The sequence below is a fragment of the Saccharomyces cerevisiae genome, chromosome XIII (assembly GCF_000146045.2).
Source record: "Saccharomyces cerevisiae S288C chromosome XIII, complete sequence".
Lineage (NCBI taxonomy): Eukaryota > Fungi > Ascomycota > Saccharomycetes > Saccharomycetales > Saccharomycetaceae > Saccharomyces > Saccharomyces cerevisiae.
The window spans coordinates 209,016-231,001 of NC_001145.3; the positions used below are offsets into that span (position 1 = coordinate 209,016).

General features: G+C 39.6%; 13 protein-coding genes across 13 annotated transcripts; 8 read left to right on the forward strand and 5 right to left on the reverse strand.

Annotated features, from left to right (window-relative positions):
- Nucleotides 1-509: 509 nt before the first annotated feature.
- On the forward strand, nucleotides 510-3,140 carry SRC1 (Src1p; the record flags this gene model as incomplete). The annotated part of the gene is made up of 2 exons (NM_001182391.1): nucleotides 510-2,429; nucleotides 2,556-3,140. 2 exons carry the CDS (start codon nucleotides 510-512, stop codon nucleotides 3,138-3,140), a joined length of 2,505 nt encoding a protein of 834 aa, NP_013679.1.
- A 359-nt stretch (nucleotides 3,141-3,499) lies between these two features.
- RAD52 (recombinase RAD52) lies at nucleotides 3,500-4,915 on the reverse strand (the record flags this gene model as incomplete). The annotated part of the gene is made up of 1 exon (NM_001182390.1): nucleotides 3,500-4,915. The coding sequence occupies one exon, from the start codon at nucleotides 4,913-4,915 to the stop codon at nucleotides 3,500-3,502; it is 1,416 nt and encodes a 471-aa protein (NP_013680.2).
- Nucleotides 4,916-5,173: 258 nt separating this feature from the next.
- NDC1 (Ndc1p) lies at nucleotides 5,174-7,141 on the forward strand (the record flags this gene model as incomplete). The annotated part of the gene is made up of 1 exon (NM_001182389.1): nucleotides 5,174-7,141. The coding sequence occupies one exon, from the start codon at nucleotides 5,174-5,176 to the stop codon at nucleotides 7,139-7,141; it is 1,968 nt and encodes a 655-aa protein (NP_013681.1).
- Nucleotides 7,142-7,419: 278 nt separating this feature from the next.
- RCF1 (respiratory supercomplex assembly factor RCF1) lies at nucleotides 7,420-7,899 on the forward strand (the record flags this gene model as incomplete). Its single annotated transcript, NM_001182388.1, has 1 exon — nucleotides 7,420-7,899. The coding sequence occupies one exon, from the start codon at nucleotides 7,420-7,422 to the stop codon at nucleotides 7,897-7,899; it is 480 nt and encodes a 159-aa protein (NP_013682.1).
- Nucleotides 7,900-8,346: 447 nt separating this feature from the next.
- Nucleotides 8,347-10,863, forward strand: USA1 (Usa1p; the record flags this gene model as incomplete). The annotated part of the gene is made up of 1 exon (NM_001182387.1): nucleotides 8,347-10,863. The coding sequence occupies one exon, from the start codon at nucleotides 8,347-8,349 to the stop codon at nucleotides 10,861-10,863; it is 2,517 nt and encodes an 838-aa protein (NP_013683.1).
- Nucleotides 10,864-11,122: 259 nt separating this feature from the next.
- TSA1 (thioredoxin peroxidase TSA1) lies at nucleotides 11,123-11,713 on the forward strand (the record flags this gene model as incomplete). Its single annotated transcript, NM_001182386.1, has 1 exon — nucleotides 11,123-11,713. The coding sequence occupies one exon, from the start codon at nucleotides 11,123-11,125 to the stop codon at nucleotides 11,711-11,713; it is 591 nt and encodes a 196-aa protein (NP_013684.1).
- Nucleotides 11,714-12,390: 677 nt separating this feature from the next.
- On the forward strand, nucleotides 12,391-13,548 carry YOX1 (Yox1p; the record flags this gene model as incomplete). Its single annotated transcript, NM_001182385.1, has 1 exon — nucleotides 12,391-13,548. The coding sequence occupies one exon, from the start codon at nucleotides 12,391-12,393 to the stop codon at nucleotides 13,546-13,548; it is 1,158 nt and encodes a 385-aa protein (NP_013685.1).
- A 423-nt stretch (nucleotides 13,549-13,971) lies between these two features.
- On the reverse strand, nucleotides 13,972-14,813 carry RPS18B (40S ribosomal protein uS13 RPS18B; the record flags this gene model as incomplete). Its single annotated transcript, NM_001182384.1, has 2 exons — nucleotides 13,972-14,365; nucleotides 14,767-14,813. The coding sequence occupies 2 exons, from the start codon at nucleotides 14,811-14,813 to the stop codon at nucleotides 13,972-13,974; spliced, it is 441 nt and encodes a 146-aa protein (NP_013686.1).
- A 577-nt stretch (nucleotides 14,814-15,390) lies between these two features.
- On the reverse strand, nucleotides 15,391-16,350 carry YML6 (mitochondrial 54S ribosomal protein YmL6; the record flags this gene model as incomplete). The annotated part of the gene is made up of 2 exons (NM_001182383.1): nucleotides 15,391-16,224; nucleotides 16,324-16,350. The coding sequence occupies 2 exons, from the start codon at nucleotides 16,348-16,350 to the stop codon at nucleotides 15,391-15,393; spliced, it is 861 nt and encodes a 286-aa protein (NP_013687.1).
- A 523-nt stretch (nucleotides 16,351-16,873) lies between these two features.
- Nucleotides 16,874-17,682, forward strand: RPS17A (40S ribosomal protein eS17 RPS17A; the record flags this gene model as incomplete). Its single annotated transcript, NM_001182382.1, has 2 exons — nucleotides 16,874-16,876; nucleotides 17,275-17,682. 2 exons carry the CDS (start codon nucleotides 16,874-16,876, stop codon nucleotides 17,680-17,682), a joined length of 411 nt encoding a protein of 136 aa, NP_013688.1.
- A 296-nt stretch (nucleotides 17,683-17,978) lies between these two features.
- On the reverse strand, nucleotides 17,979-19,649 carry NSE5 (Smc5-Smc6 complex subunit NSE5; the record flags this gene model as incomplete). Its single annotated transcript, NM_001182381.1, has 1 exon — nucleotides 17,979-19,649. The coding sequence occupies one exon, from the start codon at nucleotides 19,647-19,649 to the stop codon at nucleotides 17,979-17,981; it is 1,671 nt and encodes a 556-aa protein (NP_013689.1).
- Nucleotides 19,650-19,921: 272 nt separating this feature from the next.
- APT1 (adenine phosphoribosyltransferase APT1) lies at nucleotides 19,922-20,485 on the forward strand (the record flags this gene model as incomplete). Its single annotated transcript, NM_001182380.1, has 1 exon — nucleotides 19,922-20,485. One exon carries the CDS (start codon nucleotides 19,922-19,924, stop codon nucleotides 20,483-20,485), a length of 564 nt encoding a protein of 187 aa, NP_013690.1.
- A 233-nt stretch (nucleotides 20,486-20,718) lies between these two features.
- UNG1 (uracil-DNA glycosylase) lies at nucleotides 20,719-21,798 on the reverse strand (the record flags this gene model as incomplete). Its single annotated transcript, NM_001182379.1, has 1 exon — nucleotides 20,719-21,798. The coding sequence occupies one exon, from the start codon at nucleotides 21,796-21,798 to the stop codon at nucleotides 20,719-20,721; it is 1,080 nt and encodes a 359-aa protein (NP_013691.1).
- Nucleotides 21,799-21,986: the final 188 nt, after the last annotated feature.

Genomic DNA, 21,986 nt, shown 5'->3' on the forward strand with positions numbered 1-21,986 from the left:
AACGCTGCTAATTCTGCCTGTAGAGAGAGAGAAGAAAAGTCGTCAAGAGATGCCTTTTTTTTTTTTTTAAAATTTATCTATTTTTTGATAATATCCTTTAAACCTTGTGCTACTAGAACTCCTTTCTCATCATCGCCAGGCGCAAAAAAAAGATGAAAAAGGAATGAAAAAAGAAAAGAGAAGACCCCCACGTGCCCTAAAAATAAAGTTAGGGCATCTATAAAATAACTAGGATATATATATTGATCACCCTGAACGGAAATCAAGGGTTTTAAAGAGCCCTCAAAATTACTGTTTTAGGAAGCCCCCTTTGTTTTTGTTTTGGTTTCAATTTGTGGTGGCTAATCTGGACATCGATCTACTTGTATAGCTGTCAATATACTATGCGGAATACATGGAAGAGAAATAGTCCTCAGTCATTATTAATAGTAGACTGAGACCATACGGAGTGAACGTAGAGGCCAGAACAACAAACAGTAGAACGGTAGCAGTACTCAGTTAGTGCCGCGATGAATAGTGACTTGGAGTATTTAGAGGACGGTTTTGATCCGAATTCAATGAAAGTTGCGACTTTGAGGAGGATATTGGTAGAAAATAATGTCGATTTCCCATCTAATGCTAGGAAAAATGCGCTGGTGGGGCTGTTCGATGAAAAGGTTAAACCGCAGATCCCGCAGTTACGGAAAATGTATCTGAACGTTCGGCCCAGCGATGAAGGTATTGTGAAAATGGACCGTCCCTCATCTTCCCCATCTATAGCTTCCCCTCGTAGAAGTAGACGAGCTCGCAGGGAGAAATCTGCTTCCCCCATGGCCAAACAGTTTAAGAAGAATAGAATACTGGATGATGTAAGTAATGATGATGATGATGATGATGATGATGATGATGACAATGATAAAAAAGACGATCCTTTAATTGTACCTAGTGGAACGGATACCGATGAAGTGGACGATGAAGAGGATGATGTGATAACATCAAGCTCCAACAAATCAGACACCAATGATTTCCAGCAAAATTCCGATACTCGTAAGAAAAGGAAAGACCCTGATTCTGACGACTGGTCTGAATCTAATTCAAAGGAAAATAAAATCGATAATAAGCATTTGAACCTCCTATCATCAGATTCAGAAATTGAACAGGATTACCAGAAGGCAAAAAAGCGTAAGACGAGTGATTTGAACCAAGAGCATGGAAATGGCTCTGCCATTTTAGGAAAACTTTCCGTCAAAACACCAATAAAGAACACAAATAGAAAGCCAGTAAGCATGGATAATTTTAACGATTCGTTGACTTCAAGCGGTACGGAAAATGATCCATTTGTACCGAACATACGACACAATCCAAAAGAGCTCGGAACTGCCAATGGAACAGGCCATAGCACACCCTTGAGTAAGTTAAAAGTTTCTGCCTCATTTGCGGATAAATTGCCTCAAAAGGAGGTACCATCTACAATACTGGTTCCAGAAGTGGAACAGCAAGAACCTTCTCAGAGTGAAAGAACACCGTCTTTGTTTTCGTCCGAAGGCTCTGGCTCAGAGTCGGAAGCACCCTTGCTTCCAGAGATCACCACGCCAGGTCCTCATCAGCCTATGGGTAATACCAGCAATAATGTGGTCGAAATGATAGATACAGATAGTAGTAACTTGGTATCGGATGAAGATGAAGTTTTAGTGCCTACAAGGATCGAGACTCCCCAATTACCCACAGAGAAAGACGTCGAAAAGTGTGAAGCAAGAGTGCAAGAACTTCAAGAGGAAGTAAATGAGCAATTAGAGCATGAAAATGGGAGTGAATTTGATGTTAAGCAAGGATCTGGGAAGGTCGGGAACAGGCATAAGTTCAAAAGAGCACTCAAATTTTTGAGCAAATCATTACTGGCGCTATTTTTATTTTGCATATTCATTGTTATTCCTCTCTTATTTGGCCTCTGGTATAGAGAGCAAAGACTGCTCATAGGTTACTGTGGGCATGAAGTACCATCCCATCGAGTTAGTGGCAATTCCTTCGAGTTTATTCAAAAACTGGATAATTTGTTGCAGGACTACAGACCGAAATGTATCCCTTGTCCACCCAATGGTATTTGTTATCCTTATTTGAAACTTAAATGTAAGCCAGATTACAAGTTAGCACCATCTAGACTTGACTTTTTGGAAATTATTCCTGCACAAGGCAAATGTGTTAAAGACGACAAAAAACAGCAGTTAGTTTCCGAAGTGGTTGAAAAATCTTTAGAGTTTCTGAGAGCCAAAAATGCACAAATTTCATGCGGTGACGGAAAAGACGACATCGAGAGTGGTATGACGGAAGATGCCCTCTATCAAATATTTAATGAGGCTAGAGCTCCTTGGATTCGCGACGATGAATTTGAGGACCTGTGGATCCAAGTTATCAAAGATTTAACTGAAGAACCAGAAATATTATGGAGGCAAGTGAGTACAATTTATTATCTTACAAAAATTATTAAACCTGTTATTATATGATAACAGTTTTAATTTTTTTTGAATTTTTTTTTGTTTTTGATTTATTTACTAACATCTTTTCCTAATTTTCTCTAGTTATCACCCACTGACAACAACATTGGCGGAAATTCCAACAACATCATTAAAACCAATGACGTTCCGAGACAGAAGAGACATCTTCCAGAAAAATTCATCTCCAAGACGAGGAATTTTCGGTCGACGTCCAAGAAATACATTGGAATGAAGTGTCGATTTGAAAGAGAAATCTACCAAACGTATAAAAAATTTCAAAGGCCAATATGGCTAATGTTTTTACTGATAGTCATTAGTAAAGTAATCGAGATCAAGCTGAAGAATTATTATAGAAAGAAGGCAAGAATTGAAGAACTCGTTACTCAAACCATGGAAAAATTGAAATTCCAAAAGATTAAATCAATGTCCGATCCGAAAGAAAACGCGTATTTGAGCATAGTTCAATTGCGTGACATCTTTCTTTCTGATATTGTCGATCTGAAATACAAAAATCAATTATGGTCAGAAGTGGTAAAATATTTAGAGCATAATAACAGTAATATTAAATCGAACTTAACTGAAATTCGAGGTGAAATAATGAAATGTTGGGAATGGATAGGTCCGATGGAACTCAATGAACCTAAGGATTCCGCTGAAAACAAAATATAACCCACAAAATGAAACTCAAACGTAGTTTTCTCTTCTCAAACTTAATGATCTATTGTTTTTCCGAGTTGCCATATTTGTATAGTTTATTCTATTTATACGGTTATCCTAATATCTGTTATATAATTCTTTATGTAATACTTTTGTAAAGTTATAATGAATCTAATCCTGAAAATGACTTGTAAAATAATAAGAATTTTTTATTCGATTTAAAGTAAATATTAATACGACACATGGAGGAAAGAAAAACTAGACGATATAGGAAGAAATACAAATAAAATCAGAATTGAAAGAGTAACTAGAGGATTTTGGAGTAATAAATAATGATGCAAATTTTTTATTTGTTTCGGCCAGGAAGCGTTTCAAGTAGGCTTGCGTGCATGCAGGGGATTGATCTTTGGTCTTCCAACTTCTCTTCGTGTCGATCTTTGTTGCGGAACGGCTGGCACTGCACCATTTCCATTAGGATGTACTACCTTAGAAGGCGGCGCAAACCGTGGAGCAGCTGCAGGCGGAAAAGCTGTAGCGTTCGTTTTAATTGGTGTGGTTTCACGCGGTACTTGATTCCCAGCCCCTTCTAGCATATGAGGCCCCAGTTCTTTATCATTGTTCTTCATGCTCAATTGTTTTCCCTTTGGTGCAAATTTTTCATAGACAGAATCCCTCGCGGTGGTCATCGTTTTGTCTTTTAGCACACTCGCTGGAATATGCTTGGACGTAGTCTGATCAACGGTGTGCCTAATGGATTGTGCCTGGTATTTGGGATCAAAAATGCTCTCTTCACCAATATAACGTTCATTTTGTACGGAAGTTGCAGCCTTAGCTGTAACAAAGGTGATTTGTTCTGCCTCTGGGTTTGAGCTAGCAGTTGGGCTTTGCTTAGCTACAACGGGATCCTTCTCTGTCGTTAAAACATTACTGTTTGTGTTGCCCATATTTATCAAGTCGTCGTCTTGAAAATCATCGCTAAACATAAGAGAATCATCGAGAAGGTCATCTTGATCCTGTTTGGAAGCATCGAGAGATTTGAGATCAGTATCTTTATTACTGCTGTTTTTACTGTTAGCCTCAGCAGGTGCGGCCATCATTGGGGTACCTCGACTTACTGTATTTTCTATTTTCACCAGGTTCTTCGTCGAGTCGGGATTGGTATTTGTAACTTTAGTCAATTGCCTTCTTTTATTCGGGTATTGTTGTTGTTCTTGATTTTCATGCAAAGTATTCGTTCTTGAGCTTTCGCTGATTTCATCCGTTGGCCTAAACAAATTGTTTTCGTCAAAATCTGGCGGATCGAACTTCACCTTATCGATCTTTGCCAGAAAATCTTTATCGTAAAGACAATTTCCTAGAGCATTACCAAACCCTCTCAAAGATCTTTTCAAGGCATCCGTAACGGCAGATTTCTTGGCCCTTTCGAAAGCGGCAGGTTTCCGTCTTTCGTTCTCCACGGTACCATACCCAATATCTTCCCTATAAGTCCCGCTAGTCAACGTAACACGAACAATTGCAGTACACCCTATGCTAAACTTTCCCTGTCGCTCATCCAAAAAATCGATAACTACACTTTTTACCTCCGTAGACCAGCCATTATATCCAAAGATTTGATTAGCAAGATTAATTACTCTCCAACCTTCGATGTATGCAATCCTGCTTGTTCCAAACCCAACTCTCTTGGAGATATACTCAGGTCCTAATTTCTTGTCCAATTTGGTCTGTATGTCCTCGGAATGGTTACCGAAAACGGGCTTCTTCTCATCCATATCCATAATTTCATTCATCAACAACACACCAAAGCCACCAGAACCTTCAGCAGTTCTTGGCAACCTCCTTGTTTGCATTTGTTGATTCTCAGTGGCAAAATAGCTTAAAAACGCCATTCGATACCGGTCGCGTAACCCGCCCGCCGCTATATTTTTCGTCTTTTCTTAACAGACTAAAGAATATAATAACATCGAGAATCACTAACGGGAAGAGCAGACTCTTTGGCGATGAGTAAGTGTGATTGAGAAGACGAAAGGACATTACAGGGCAAGCAGATGATACAGACGCCAAGGGAGTTGTTGAATCCACGGTACACGTACCATACCATCTTTAGCGACGTGTGCAAGACCCGATTCAACCATTTAGTTACGAGGTTGTTTTTCATATGTTCTATTATCCAAACTGTGGTGATTTCACTGCTGGCGTTGCCACACTCACCGTTATGGGAACTGGCATTGGCATTTATTCCCAATATTTTAGCTCTTAACCTAGTTTCCCTTTTGATCATTGTGACAAGAAAAAATTACATGCATGTAAAGAATTTTGGGTTCGCTAATTCACTTACTTTCATTCTAGGCCAATTGTTATCAGTAAAGTTTCTTGTATACCAGGGAGTCTATAGCATGGGCAGCATCCTTTTATCATTCGTACTGGGTGTGGTTTTCGGACGTGGCGGATCTGGATGGAAGCCATACTATAAGCTGTTTATTTGGCTAGTCGTTCCCACGATTTACAACCTACAACATCATGTCACTGACGCTGACAAATTGTCGTTCAACTGCGAAAACTTTTTCCAGGCCCCACAAGACTACGTATTAGAGCGTGTCAAGAGGATTATGGAGAAGTCAGTCATTCTAAGTGTAATCAGCATGTTCGTATTACCAATCTTTACCACAGTATTTTTTTCCAGGCAAAAATCGGGATTATTTGATTCATTTACGAATGGCGTGCTAGCTGTCACAAATTTACTAATAATCTCCTGCATTATCTTCATCACTTTCGAATTCATAAATATAGCATTTGACGCACATATGTCCATAGGTTGTCTGCACAAGGGCAAGCTAATTTCGAATTTGTCGTCGACGCCGATGGAAACCCTGCTTAGTGGGCTTTCTGCAGACAAGCCATTTACTAGGTTGACTGCCTACCAGGAACTAGCGTATAGGGCCACTTCACTGGATCCATCATTGCGAGCACCAATATATCACTCCAAGTTCAGAAGCAGTAGTGGTAATACTTGGTCATTAATCCTCAATGAATGCTTGAAGACCATTCAGATAAACAATGAAAAGGTTGTGCAGTACCTAAGATCAGTACAAGATCTTGGGGGCTCTGCAACTGCTAGACATAAAAAAAAAGTAGAAAATCTAGATTATATGTATGAGAACGGGAAACTAACAAGCGCCAACGAAAGACTCTTTGGGAACCGACCCTCTATGATGGCGCCATTACGGGATAACGGCTTATTAGATGAATCACCAAACAGGCTGAGGGTAAGAACTGACGATAGTGTATTGCTTAACCGCGGAAACAAGAAAAGGCATAGGTCCTCGTATTACGACAACGATTTAGATGAAACGACACAAACTTTTAACGGCTCTATTTTCACCCACGAAACAACATTTATGACCGCTATGCGTCTGATGTTAAAAAAACTGAAAAATTCTATAATGTCGTTTATTTTCCCTTCCTACGCAGAAAGACAATCATCTGATGAAAGCGACAATTACAGACTATTACCAAATGGCTCCAACAAAGCCCAAATCTCGATAATTGACATATGGTCCATTTCCAAGAAAAGGCAAGCTGAGAAGCTGGTTCCATTGCCCATATGCCACGCAAATAGTGTGGTAGCACTGACAGGACTGCTGATCCGATCAAAGACAGAAGATCCAAAAGGCGGTATCATTGCATCCGTTGGGGATATTCTTAAGACTTTGGAGAGGTCCATCTGTGCACTGGGTGAATTTGCCGATTGGGATCCGGAATCGATGGCATACACTGCCTTCCAAACACAAAGGACAGCCCAAGATAGAGTACAACAAGACAGTGAAGACGAAGATAGCATGAAAGACACTACTGACATGATCAGTGTTCTTTATCAGCTGTCCACCAGTGCTTTTATGGAGATTGTACTTGAATACAATGTTGCTCTGAACGACGTATATTTGGATGCAGACGTGGCCAAGTTGGCGAACTGGTTTCTAGAAGTGTACGCCTCAGGCAACCCTAATGCTACGTAATACAATTCAACCGAGGAGCACCCCTCCTCCCATTTCATGTAAGATAAATACAATAATAAAAATTGGAATACCGCACAAATGCTTTAGTAGAGGCCTAATATGAGCAAAAAGAGCAAAAAGCTACCTTTATCGTTTCCGGGTAGCGAATCAAGGAGGGCCCTTTTATGCTTCAAGAATAATAGTAAAGAAAAGTATAGAGAAGAGGAAGCAATGCTTCCTATCGGAATTAATTCAATTCCTGGTACTAGAAGCGATAACATCACAGTTATACGTTCAAGATGTCACGCATGCCATCTAGTTTCGATGTTACGGAGAGGGATTTGGATGATATGACCTTTGGCGAAAGGATTATATACCATTGTAAGAAACAGCCATTGGTACCCATTGGGTGCTTGCTGACTACAGGAGCTGTCATTCTGGCTGCTCAAAATGTTCGTCTTGGTAATAAATGGAAAGCTCAGTACTACTTCCGTTGGCGTGTGGGTCTACAAGCGGCCACACTAGTCGCACTAGTCGCAGGTTCATTTATCTATGGGACTTCTGGTAAGGAACTGAAGGCGAAGGAGGAACAATTGAAGGAGAAAGCCAAGATGAGAGAAAAGTTATGGATCCAAGAGCTGGAGAGAAGGGAGGAAGAAACGGAGGCAAGGAGAAAAAGAGCCGAATTGGCAAGAATGAAGACCCTTGAGAACGAAGAGGAAATCAAGAACTTAGAAAAGGAACTAAGCGACCTGGAAAATAAGCTTGGAAAGAAGTAATTTGGCTCTTCGATTTGCTGTAAATAAATTATGATGAGAGACAAAAGAATGAACAGCTAATTTCGACTGTAATGAAGAAATGTAATAAAAAAATTCATGATGCTATGTCCAGTATTCAAGAAAAATAATTACAAAATAACAGCGTACATATGAATATTCTTTGTTTTTATCTTGTATAACTATCACTTAAAACATATTTATATCGATAGGTAAATGCTATATCAATCGCTCTATTTACTTGATTTTTAATATGTGGGTTTTTTTTTGCTTGACACATACGTAACGGTAATTGCCAGCTAACGATCGGTACAATTTTCAGAAAAATTGAAACAGAGAGAATCCACCAAATATTCAATTGCAAGGTGACGTACTTCAGATAAACACTTTATTGTACCATCTTAAGCGGCTATATAAAGTGTCATATACACCCTTCACCAAATACGCAACATGTCTGAATATCTAGCTCAGACGCCCTGCAAATTTACTATATGGTCAAGCGAGATTGATCTTATCAGAACAAACCTGTTGGTGAACGCTCACCCTTTAAGCACGGTTGGGCGACTACTTCAATATATCCATTATCAAATATACAAGCAATTAAGAGCTATCTATCAACCAGAGGAACAGTGCACGAACTCGGAAATACCTCACACACCCTTAAATAGTATCAACACTTACTTCCTAAGTTACGAAGGCAGAGAGTTATCTGCAACGTGTTTATTAAAGGACATCACGTCATCTAGCCACCCAGATTCGAACCATTTCATAAGACTACAACTGGAAAAGCGTACTTCTCCTTCCGGTTCAGCATTTGACTTGGAATATGATATGGAGGGCGAATTTAACTCGATGAATATTCAATTTGAGATAAATACACTATCTTCTCAACGTATATTCAATTCCATGGAACCAAATTTGCCTATTGGCACTACATTGGCTAGATTAGAGAAACTGGCATTGGAACGTATAAAGGATTTTGAAAAATCAGCAGGGAATCTCTGTGGTATTAAAGAGGACCATTCAGTGTCTGATTTGCAGGGATTTATAATAAAGGGGAAACAGACACCCATGTTTTTAAATTATGGAAGTGATTCTGATTACTATAAAGACTTGAACCTGGTAGATTTGATAGGCATTGATTTTGCCCCGGCACACAATTCTTTTTTCACATTTTTGTTCAAGATGAATCACGAACAGAATTCACATATCGCCAACGATGAAGAGAGATTTGTGTTGGAATTCATATCCGATGCCACATTATCTATAACTCAAATGAATGTTAAGCCCGATACCACGGTAAAACAAGTGAAAGATTTCATATGTTCTGTTTACACTCACTCATTAAACTTGAGGAGAAATGATATCAAGTTGATTTATAAGGGACAGTTGCTTCATGAAAATAATTTTGCAGGCAACTCTTCAAAGATCAGCGAGTACATTAAAGAGCCACATGAAGTGAAGGTCCATGTACAAATCAACCAAGAGTATACAGAATCTGGGCCTGGATTTTGGAATGAAGTGTTCAACAATCCGAATATTTTCCAATTCATGCCTCCAGATACAAGGTCACAGTCACCTGTTAGTTTCGCTCCGACGCAAGGACGATCTCCTGCTGCAATACGTGGCGAAGAACGGGGTATACCATACGTAACCGAATCTGGAAATGACATCGTGCCCACAGATGAGCTTTATAGGAAATGCATTATCAACGGGGATGAAGTAGTATTCATTCCTGTTAGCGAACTAAATCCACAATCGAGCTATTTGTCCGTGATCAAAGGCGATTACGGTGAAATTAAAATCCCCATATCTAGTAATGACTACAGAATTAATGGCGATAATATTTTGCTATCACCATCTGCGATAGAGCAGTTAGAATCTGCTTTGAACTTCAAAATCGAGAGACCACGGGATTCGACACTCTTGCATCCGTCTGGTGAGCATGTTCGAGCTGCAGATAATACCTCTTCGGCAAATGATAATAATACAGTTGAGAATGACGAGTCAGCGTGGAATAGAAGGGTAGTGCGTCCCTTGAGAAACAGCTTCCCGCTGCTATTGGTATTGATAAGAACATTTTACTTAATTGGCTATAATTCATTGGTTCCCTTTTTTATTATTTTGGAGTTTGGAAGCTTCCTTCCCTGGAAATATATCATTTTACTAAGCTTGCTTTTCATTTTTAGGACTGTTTGGAATACCCAAGAGGTGTGGAATTTATGGCGAGACTATCTCCACTTGAATGAAATTGACGAAGTCAAGTTTAGCCAGATCAAGGAGTTCATCAATTCCAATTCATTGACCTTAAATTTCTACAAGAAATGTAAGGACACTCAATCCGCTATTGATTTACTGATGATACCTAATCTACATGAGCAAAGGCTATCGGTCTATTCTAAGTATGATATTGAGTACGACACCAACACCCCTGACGTTGGACAATTGAATTTGCTATTTATCAAGGTGCTATCGGGTGAGATTCCTAAGGACGCGCTAGATGAGTTGTTCAAAGAGTTTTTCGAATTGTATGAAACGACAAGAAACATGAACACACTATATCCTCAAGACTCTTTGAACGAATTGCTGCTGATGATTTGGAAGGAGTCCCAAAAGAAAGACATCAATACGCTACCCAAGTACAGAAGATGGTTCCAAACCTTGTGCTCGCAAATAGCGGAGCATAACGTCCTTGATGTCGTACTCAGATACATAATTCCAGACCCGGTAAACGATAGGGTGATAACCGCTGTGATAAAGAACTTCGTGCTCTTTTGGGTTACACTACTCCCCTATGTGAAGGAGAAGCTGGATGATATTGTTGCACAGAGAGCAAGGGACCGTGAGCAACCGGCTCCATCTGCCCAACAGCAGGAAAACGAAGATGAGGCCCTCATAATCCCTGACGAGGAAGAACCCACCGCCACAGGTGCGCAACCTCATCTCTACATTCCTGATGAAGACTAATTGCAATGCGATGTGGCCACGTTATATAATGCGTTTAAGGTGTACGAAAACCCATGCTGTTCTGGCCCGTCGGGTTTTCTGACAAATTGTCCTTTAGGGATTTTTCGGTTTGGCTCGGGTTGGCAAAGTCGGCTGGCAACAAACCAGGACATATATAAAGGGAGGTAATTCGTCAGATCAATGCCGAACCGTTCTCAACGGGCCTTCCCCTCGTTCAATTGCTCACAACCAACCACAACTACATACACATACATACACAATGGTCGCTCAAGTTCAAAAGCAAGCTCCAACTTTTAAGAAAACTGCCGTCGTCGACGGTGTCTTTGACGAAGTCTCCTTGGACAAATACAAGGGTAAGTACGTTGTCCTAGCCTTTATTCCATTGGCCTTCACTTTCGTCTGTCCAACCGAAATCATTGCTTTCTCAGAAGCTGCTAAGAAATTCGAAGAACAAGGCGCTCAAGTTCTTTTCGCCTCCACTGACTCCGAATACTCCCTTTTGGCATGGACCAATATCCCAAGAAAGGAAGGTGGTTTGGGCCCAATCAACATTCCATTGTTGGCTGACACCAACCACTCTTTGTCCAGAGACTATGGTGTCTTGATCGAAGAAGAAGGTGTCGCCTTGAGAGGTTTGTTCATCATCGACCCAAAGGGTGTCATTAGACACATCACCATTAACGATTTGCCAGTCGGTAGAAACGTTGACGAAGCCTTGAGATTGGTTGAAGCCTTCCAATGGACCGACAAGAACGGTACTGTCTTGCCATGTAACTGGACTCCAGGTGCTGCTACCATCAAGCCAACCGTTGAAGACTCCAAGGAATACTTCGAAGCTGCCAACAAATAAGACGCTTGCAGAGTTGTCTAAATGACTACTTATTTAAAATTCACTCTTTACGTTTATACCTATCTATCTATATATAAAACCCATAAACTTAATGCTATTCACTGACAAAACGATACACTACCGTCTAAGAAGCTATTCACACTAGCTCAGTTCTAATAACAATCATCGTCTGGCTCTAAAACGCGTAAACCATTCACTGCCACACTCACTTTAGCTCTGTTGCTGCCCTTCATACGCTGAGACGCGACGCTTCTTTTCTTTCATATGATTTCCCTTCTAGGCGACACGCCATGCCCCAAACGGGGAACACCGCGAATTCCTTCTGGTGCCCGGTTTCCTCTTTGGGAAGGGCGTCAAAATGGTACAGCTCGCTATAGTCGCCAATTACTGCAGATGCTTAAAGGCTTCTGCAACTGTATGTCCAACCTAGTACGTGGAAACTTCAAACGCGAACAATCTGTATGCTGTTTCGGGCTACTTATTGCTCTATACGGTTTTTAGTGGACACGAACTCTTGTAATTATTATATATATATATGCCTTGGCATTTTAACAAGACTCTATGTTGTGATTTCAGTATGATTTGGGTGAAAACACAGTGGTGACCACAGAACAACGAGGTAACAGTTCCAGACCACTACCTTTCCCCTTCAATCTTTGTGATTTGATCAATTCTTGATGTCACAAGAAACAAAAATGCTACCTTCTCTATCTAGTCTTCTATCGGGAACCGAAATCTCGTCCAGCCCCGTATCACCAAGCTTCACTAATCCAAGAACGAGTTTTCACCTCGATGATCGCGGAACCATAAAATTACCACCGCTAAACACCAGTATCAATCGTCCAAGATCTGTGGAAAGCGCCTTGAGACACACTGTTACATCCTTGCATGAAAATAGCAGCGCTTATGGTGATGACATGCTCAAGCACACGCAATCAGACTCAGCCCTCTCATCTCAGTTGAATAGTTCTCAAGAAACAGTTGATGAATCACACGAAAACCTTCTACTGACTCCCCTAAATAGCAAAAAGAGAGATTATTCGGTTTCTTCAAAGAAAAACGACATATTAACACCACTCTCTGCAGCGAAGTCGATTATTATCCCCTCTGCCTCTAAGGAAAAAAGACGTGCATTTGCTTTCATCACACACTCGCAGGAGACCTTCCCTAAGAAGGAGCCTAAGATCGACAACGCTCCACTAGCACGCCGAAAGAGAAGAAGAACCTCGTCCCAGGAACTATCTATTCTTCAGGCTGAATTTGAAAAATGTCCTGCTCCATCGAAGGAGAAACGAATTGAGTTAGCTGAATCTTGCCATATGACTGAAAAAGCCGTTCAAATATGGTTCCAGAATAAAAGACAAGCGGTTAAAAGGCAGAGAATCGCCACTTCGAAGTCAACCACTATAATACAAACGGTATCTCCACCATCTCCGCCTCTGGACGTTCATGCTACGCCACTAGCATCCAGAGTCAAGGCGGACATACTTCGTGATGGAAGCTCATGTTCTCGTTCTTCCTCTTCTTCACCGCTGGAAAATACGCCGCCAAGGCCTCATCATTCCCTAAATAGGCGCTCATCCACACCAAGCATAAAGAGAAGCCAGGCTTTAACATTCCATCTAAACCCACAAAAGAAGACGTTGACTCCCGTGAAAACGTCTCCCAACAGCAGAGTAAATAAATTGATCAATAGCATAGATCATTCTCCATCCAAAGCCAAGCGTCCGGTAAGCAATCCCTCCGGCTCCCCTAAAAGGAAGAGAAAATTCGGATTCAAGATCGTCGATCAACAACCGTTGAAGGATCTTGATCCGAACGCTTTCCGTGGTTGATCTAATCTCTAGTCATTATTTATTCGCAAATTCATTTCCCTATACGGCATTCATACATATCATTGTTCACTTCAGTCCTAGCATATATCATAAAATATACAATTGTTTTCTAATTACCTTACGTTTTTTAAAAGACTTCTATAACACCTCTTTTAACTTTACATGTAGTCAAAATAAAGTGCAGTTCCATCGATGGTACTTTCTCACCCCGGTTGAGTGATGTTAACGATGTTTACCGTATAAAACTTAATTATATTATATCTTTTTTTGCTTATATGTTATACATAGAATAAAAAGTTGATTAAACACACATTGGTCTGAAAACACGTGTAGTACTTTCTCCTTTGAAGAATAAAAAAAGAAAATAAAGATAATAAAAACGAAAATAGCGTACAATTATTACTGATAATTTCCTTAATTGATTTAAGCTCTTCTTCTACCAGTGGTCTTGGTGTGTTGACCTCTAACACGTAAACCCCAGAAGTGTCTAATACCACGGTGGGCTCTGATCTTCTTTAATCTTTCCAAGTCATCTCTCAACTTGGATTCGACGTTGTTAGCCAAAGTGTGGTAGTCCTTACCATCAGTAATGTCGTTTTGACGGTTTAAGAACCAGGCTGGGATCTTGTAATGAGTTGGGTTTTGCATGATTTGGACAATTCTTTCCAATTCTTCTTGGGTCAATTCACCAGCTCTCTTGTGCAAATCAACATCAGCCTTCTTACAGACCAAGTTGGAGTAACGACGACCAACACCCTTAATAGTGGTCAAAGCGTAAACAATTTTAATGTTACCATCGACATTGGTGTTCAACAAACTGATTGTAATGGGCGCACAAAAAATTGTACATCTTATTGTTAGTAATTTATTTCACACCACTGCTAGGTTCTTCGAGAAATTTTCAACATGGCGCATCATTTTGGAATGGCGTACGAACATGGAGGGACGATAAATATGAATTTGTCAAGCTGTATTGACTGAAATTTTTAAATTCGCATTGAGTCATATATTGTATTTTCCAATAAACTGTGTATTACTTTAAAATCTAGTGATAATTTTTATAGTAGCGTAGAGTTAATTCGGCCTCGTATTTGGTAACCCGTGACGTTTATTATTCCATCGGAGTGCACTCACATATTTTCAATCGCAATATTAAGCTATTATCCCATGTAATGTGAAACTCTCTCAACATATCTGCACTGTACTCGTAAAACATACCGTAAAATGTGTTGGAAGGAACCTTGTTCTTGTACAACTAAAGACATCTTTACCACTTTCTGCTCTATTGGCTTTTCGTAAGATCGGTTTTTCACTAATAGTATATCTTTAACAATGTTAAAGTACCTGATATTGTTATTACTAAGGACCTTTTCCAGTTAGGATAGCAAAGGTGTCAGAATTACCATAGCCCAGGCATCAACCAGTTTCCGCGCAAGAATTCTCCTCCTCCCGGAACAAGAGGCCTGCGGAGACGAGTTCTTTGCCTCTGAAAGGCGAATCTCTGGAAGGATGAGCTTGGATGGCCCCAGTAAACGCATTTGCCTAGGTTGAGCCGAGCTAGGAGGACACCCCGACGGATAATTTAGCCCTTTTCCAATTTTTCAAAAAAACATGAAATTTCAAAAAAATGTATGGATGTAAAATTCAGTAGTGTGTACGGATTTTACAGTTTCTTGAATGAGACTTGCTTTTACGTCAAATCATTCTGAATTATACAATTCTTTCATTGTGAGATTGATATTTCATGGGCTTATTATTTACAGATTATTTTTTAAATATGTAGATGGAATAATAACTGGATGGGGTAGAAGAAGGGGTCACTTGTATGTGTACATATGAAAATCAGTTAGACACGGAGTGAAGGATTTCTTTCTGATGGGCCATTGCTAGATATTCAAGAGCTTCCAATTCGATAAAAACAGCTTGGGCTCTTAGTATGTCATTTACCTCAACAAGTTCTTTCTGTATAACATCTACTTTTTGTTTGTATGGATCAGAACTCTTTATCAGCCCTTCCCTAGTCTTGTCTGTAATGAAAAGTAATCTCTTACCTTTAAGTTGAAATTCCTCCAAGAATTTTCTGAAGATGACTTCGCCCTCAAAAATCTCTTTGCCCTCAACTGTGTTTGTATTCACAAGATCCAGCCTGTTCAAGTCGAGTTCTGGTGTGGGAGATATTAAGTCGACCTTTTCACCACCAATAACAAACAACTTTCCACTTTTATATTGGTGGCTCAAAGCGTTGTTGAAAGCCATGGAATAAACCTTGGATGGTAGCTCTGTAGTATAGTCGTTTGGTGCAGTTCTTGCCAATGCCCTACCACCATTATGTCTTGTTGGAGAGTTAGCATCCCCGACTCTTGCCCTACCAGAACCCTTTTGGGGCATCAATTTACGTCTGGAAAACCCGTTTTCACTTCTCCCGGGAGGATTTGAGGCGCCTACTCTTCTATTATCGTTTTCATAAACTACGGCTCTCCATAGTATATCACGCCTTAATGGAGCAGCTACAGTTGATGTGGGGACCGGCACAAATGTCAATGGTTCTAATGATGGAAAGGAGCGAACGGTAACTAAGGCGTATTTGGGAGGAATGGCTGCGTTTGGCAGAGGGTTTAACGTGGATTCTGCATGTGCGGTGGCAGTGGTAGCTTGGTAGCGTATAGATTGTAAAGTCTATTGCATAAAATGGTTGTAATGTTAGTATACGGATTCATCTTCAGAAAATCGACAACCAAATGGAAAAAGAGCGAGGGACGATCCTCTGATACGTACTTTCACCAAATTTCTTTTTATCGTCATTATTATTATTTCACCCTAGTTGAACGAAAGATTATTCGCATTGGCGTCCTTTGAATGTATCTCCCCCATTATTAATGGAACCTCTGTATTATACTTTTCTATTTCGAACTTTTTGAGACTCATTCTTGGTATCCCAGGGTGACCCAGTAACCTTTTTTCCGGTTTAACATCCGTGCATTACATCCGTACATTCTATTTTTTATTTTCCAAAAAACTGGGAGTTCTACTTAATTTTTTGGCCCCGTTTGGGAATCTGCTTTGCCACAGGAGGCGGCCTGTCCAGGAGGACAATAGACCAATGGCAGAGACGAGGTTTGTTGGGTACGTGCAACAGCGCCTGGGCTCAGCCGGCTTGCTGTGGGCAACGGAATGGTGCTTCCTAAGCCAATCTTTCATGCTGTAGCTATCGTCGTGATCGCTTTTACTGGCATATTAGCGTAATATGTATGAAATTAGGTATTAATCAAGCATTAATCGACTTAATTCTAAGAAAAGTCAAGATCTCGAGACTAGCAATAACAAAATGGTATGTTAATATGGACTAAAGGAGGCTTTTAAGGACACGTAATATTGAGTCGACATGCGCAATAAAGTCATACAATAAATAAGTTAAAGAAAACATATGACGATATTTTCAGACGATATGGAACTGCGATACCGAAAAAGTGGTGTGATTGAAATGATACTCATGTTTTGGCTATAGTTGCAGTGGCTTTCCAAAAAATTGGGAGTTAAAATGCCTATAGCAGTATCACCGGAGATTCAGTCTCTTGTGGATCTTCTTTTTGCATAGTTGAACAAGGGATAATATGGCGCCATGAACTGCCTCTACACATTATAATGTGTTTTTGATATCAGTATACTAACAAGTTGAATTGCATTTACAAACTTTTTATTTTGTATTGCTTTTCGTCATTTTAATAGGGTAGAGTTAGAACCAAGACCGTCAAGCGTGCTTCTAAGGCTTTGATTGAACGTTACTATCCAAAGTTGACTTTGGATTTCCAAACCAACAAGAGACTTTGTGATGAAATCGCCACTATCCAATCCAAGAGATTGAGAAACAAGATTGCTGGTTACACCACCCATTTGATGAAGAGAATCCAAAAGGGTCCAGTTAGAGGTATCTCTTTCAAATTGCAAGAAGAAGAAAGAGAAAGAAAGGACCAATACGTCCCAGAAGTCTCTGCTTTGGACTTGTCTCGTTCTAACGGTGTTTTGAACGTTGACAACCAAACTTCTGACTTGGTTAAATCTTTGGGTTTGAAGTTGCCATTATCTGTTATCAACGTTTCTGCCCAAAGAGACAGACGTTACAGAAAGAGAGTTTAAAATTAAATTAGAAAGCTATTTAAAATAATTTACTATTCAAAATATTTGCCTTTTCTTTTTTAATTTTTGTTTATTCTTTAATGTATAATTAAATAAAAAAATATTATTATATTTACTAATTAAGAGCGAAGCGTTTTATGTAGCTCCTTGGCCATACATACATTGCGCGCAATGTTTATGCTTTGATACCAAAGGGCTATCATCTTTGACTTGGAATTATTTATATTTTTTAACATTGACTCTGTTTCCTTTCTTACTCATTATACTTATCCAGAAAAAATAGAAAAATTAGTTACTTATTCTATAATTACACTTTTATCATGAACGCCAAACATTTGGGAGACTATGGGATACAATAAAGGCGGATCATTTCCTAAGTTAAGCGCCTTGGCCCACTGTCGCCTCCCTGAATCATTTTTCTCAATCGCATGTAACATTTCTAACTGTTCCTTAGCGTCTAATATCGCTTCGGTCCCGATCAAATGCAGAAGATATCGTAGTAGGACCAGTAGGCAGACGTCACACTTTTCAATATTCAAAACGGCTTCTTCATACGAAGCTTGGCTACATTGCTCGGTAAAAGCAAAACATTTTGATTTAACCAAACCGATAACTTCGTTGCAAAATGAAACGCCATCTGATAAATTTTCGACTAGCGTTAAAATAACGACACATTCCTGTGTGTCTTTGAGTATCTCAGAAAGGGTACCTTCAGCTAATAGGGGTATAAAATAAGACTCTTGCGACAGATTTTCAGTCATAAAAAACTTTTTGAACTGCAGGATATCATTAAAAGAAGCCAACGTCCGTGAGATCCCCTGGATAACATCATCTGCAACTATTCTCGGAGTAATCAATCTATGTCCATCTGGAACTCTTAGTAATAGTTTGAAACATGACCCAATCAGTTTCCTCCGCAAAGCTAATGATTTTTGTGATTTGTACAAAGGACTACATTTAATTGTGGGAATATACGTATCAACAATTGTGTTTTCACCATTATATACGGGATGAACCGGCGTTGCATAATTGTCGGATGGCAGTTTGTAATCACAATTGAGAAATACATATTCGGAAAACCTATTCGCAAAATTCCTTGTATTTAAAGATTCAAAAAAAACTGCTAACGGACTCTCAGATAAGCGTTGAACGAACAAGGATTTGCTTACATTTTGGGCGACTTCATGCTGTATGAAATAATCTTGTCTACAACTAAACAGATCAATGAGTATTTCAAGTAAGGGCATCCAAATCTCATGGCTTGATAGGAACAGAGGTGTGCTTTCTTGCAGCGAGTTAGACAATGTCCATAAAATCATGTTAATAAATTCTCCAGGTTCATTCAGTTTCAAATTCAATAAGCGATTGCCCAATATGGTATTTCTTTGCTCAAGACAACTAATATACGACCTGTAAGGATTTTTAAAAGTTTTAGCCTGATCCAACTCGGGATCTACACTAGCATTTTGCCTATATGTTACACCACTTTCAGATTTCGTTCTCCTAAATCTATCGAAACCCCACTTTTGCTTTTTTGGTGTCAACGTATCGATTGCCAAGAAAAACTGGCATCGCAACAACTCCAAGTCATACAAATTGTATTGCTCAGAATCAAACTCTTTCAGAATCGCCAGATATTTCTGCAATAGTTTCAAAGCTCTCCTACTTAAAGTTTCCCTGGACGTGTTATATGGATCATTTGCCCTCAATATCGGCTCCTTATAATATTCAGATAAAGTCGATAACGTGAAAAGAACTAATATGATATCGAACGGGATAACAGCCAAATTGTGAGATTTGCCGAACTGGCACTCCAGAAACAACAGCACATGATCATAATTTTCTAAGAGACACATGGAATTGAGCATCTCAAACGCCAATAGATGTTTCTCAGTGAGTTCAACAAAATAATGTGCACCATTGCGTGGACTCACGTATAAAACGGAATTTATCAACGCACCATCCATACTCAGACTACCACTACAATCACCATTTGCCGGCAATTATCTTCATATATCTATAATTTTATTGCCAACCTACTAGTAGTGGTCTTGAATTAGTTTTGAAGGGCTCTCTATGTGGGAAAAAATCGGGCCGCGCAATGAAAAATTTTTGGCATTATAAATTCACCTCATTGGGAAGGTAAAATGCATCTTGCGTCTGACTCAATATCCATAAAATCTATTTTCACGCATTTTGCCTGCTTCAAAGAAATCTATCGCAAATATTCCTACTAATCATGTCTATAGCAAGTTATGCCCAAGAGTTGAAGTTGGCTTTACATCAATATCCAAACTTCCCTAGTGAAGGCATTCTCTTCGAAGATTTCTTACCCATTTTCAGGAACCCAGGTCTTTTCCAGAAGTTGATCGATGCTTTCAAACTGCATTTAGAAGAAGCTTTTCCAGAAGTTAAAATTGATTATATCGTCGGGTTGGAATCCCGTGGGTTCTTGTTCGGACCAACTTTAGCTTTGGCCCTAGGTGTTGGTTTCGTTCCAGTCAGGAAGGCAGGTAAGCTACCTGGCGAATGTTTTAAGGCTACGTACGAAAAGGAGTACGGTTCTGATCTTTTTGAGATACAGAAAAACGCTATTCCAGCAGGTTCCAACGTTATCATTGTTGATGACATTATTGCCACTGGTGGTTCTGCTGCTGCAGCCGGCGAATTAGTTGAACAACTCGAAGCCAACCTTTTGGAATATAACTTTGTTATGGAGTTGGATTTCTTGAAAGGCAGGAGTAAGTTGAATGCTCCAGTGTTCACTTTACTGAACGCTCAAAAGGAAGCGTTGAAAAAATGATATGTTTCACGTCCTGACCCATATTCAAGCTTCCTTTCTGCCGGTTTCAAGCAATTTATTTTTCTTACTTCTCCTTACTCTCTCAATTTGGTTGTATAATATTTACTTTTTAGATTGAAAAATATTCAATCCACTTTTCTGCTTTGTGCCACAAAGTAGTCTATTTAGTTTTTTATCTATTATATGCTTTTAAAGAGTTTGGAAATCGAGACCTGCATATGCAATAGTAATATTCAAGGGTCCTTTGATTCTGACTCTAAGCGAGCATTTGCCTCCTGAACTTCTCTTAATGACGTTCCAGGAACAACACTCCAGTCTATCATTTTCTCTCCGCGGGTATTGTATAGCCAATCGTTTATCATTTTGAAATGGTTGGTACCAAAAAATCCTCTACTTGCACTTAATGGAGACGGATGCACTGACTTCATCACCATGATATTAGGGTACTTACTACCGCTTCCAACGGAAGTAGATCCCAACAGAGACTCTACTAATTTGATAGCATTGTTCCCCCATAAGAGGAATACTAAACTCTTACCGTCGGCCTCTCTGTCCTGGATCAACAACTGAACTACCCTTTTTGTAAAAGTTTCCCAACCATGCTTAGAATGCGAGTTTGCATTATGTGCTCTTACAGTTAACGAGGTATTAAGCAATAAAACCCCTTGTGAAGCCCAGTGAGTTAAATCTCCCACTTTATTATCTTCAACAAAATCAGGATACTCTTGCTTCAGTTCCTTATATATGTTCTTTAATGACGGTGGTGCTGGTGTAGGGGGTTTGACGCTAAAAGCCAAGCCATGCGCCTGATTAAAGTTGTGGTAGGGATCTTGACCGATAATCACGACTTTAACTTTATTAAAAGGCGTTAGCCTGGTCCATGAGTAAATATCCTTTGCAGGCGGAAATACTGTATGATCAGCTTGCTCTTTAGTGACAAACTGTTTCAACTTTACAAAATATGGCTTTTTAAATTCATCCATTAAATGTGGAAACCACGAATCATCAATCGTTTCTAGCTCCAGCGACAGTAGTGTACGTAAATTGCTGCTCAAGTTCTTCGAATATACATCTTTTGCATTTGAATTAGCAGGATATTTGTCCGTGTTTGCCTCCTTTGCGACCGCCTTTGTCTCTGTCTTGATAGCTGCGCCATTTGTTATGGTCATGAAAGTAGCGCCCGATTTACCTTTCTTATTGGGCGCCTCATTAGTGCTTTTCTTTGTACCAAAGAAGTCTTCGATCGTAGTTTGCTTTCTCTTTCGAGCCACCGTCATAACTGAATTTGTTGGCAATCTTCTCATGCACCACATGTATGTGAACGGCTTGTGTACAGCTTCTGATAATATATATCATTATGGATGAATTACGCGTTGCGGACACATTCCAGGTTTTGACAATAGGGAAAATATTGAGTTTATATGTAAAGCTTTTTACAAGTCACTAATGTGAACAACGTGAGGTAATTCCATGGAAAGTTCATATAAGAATAGTTCGAAAA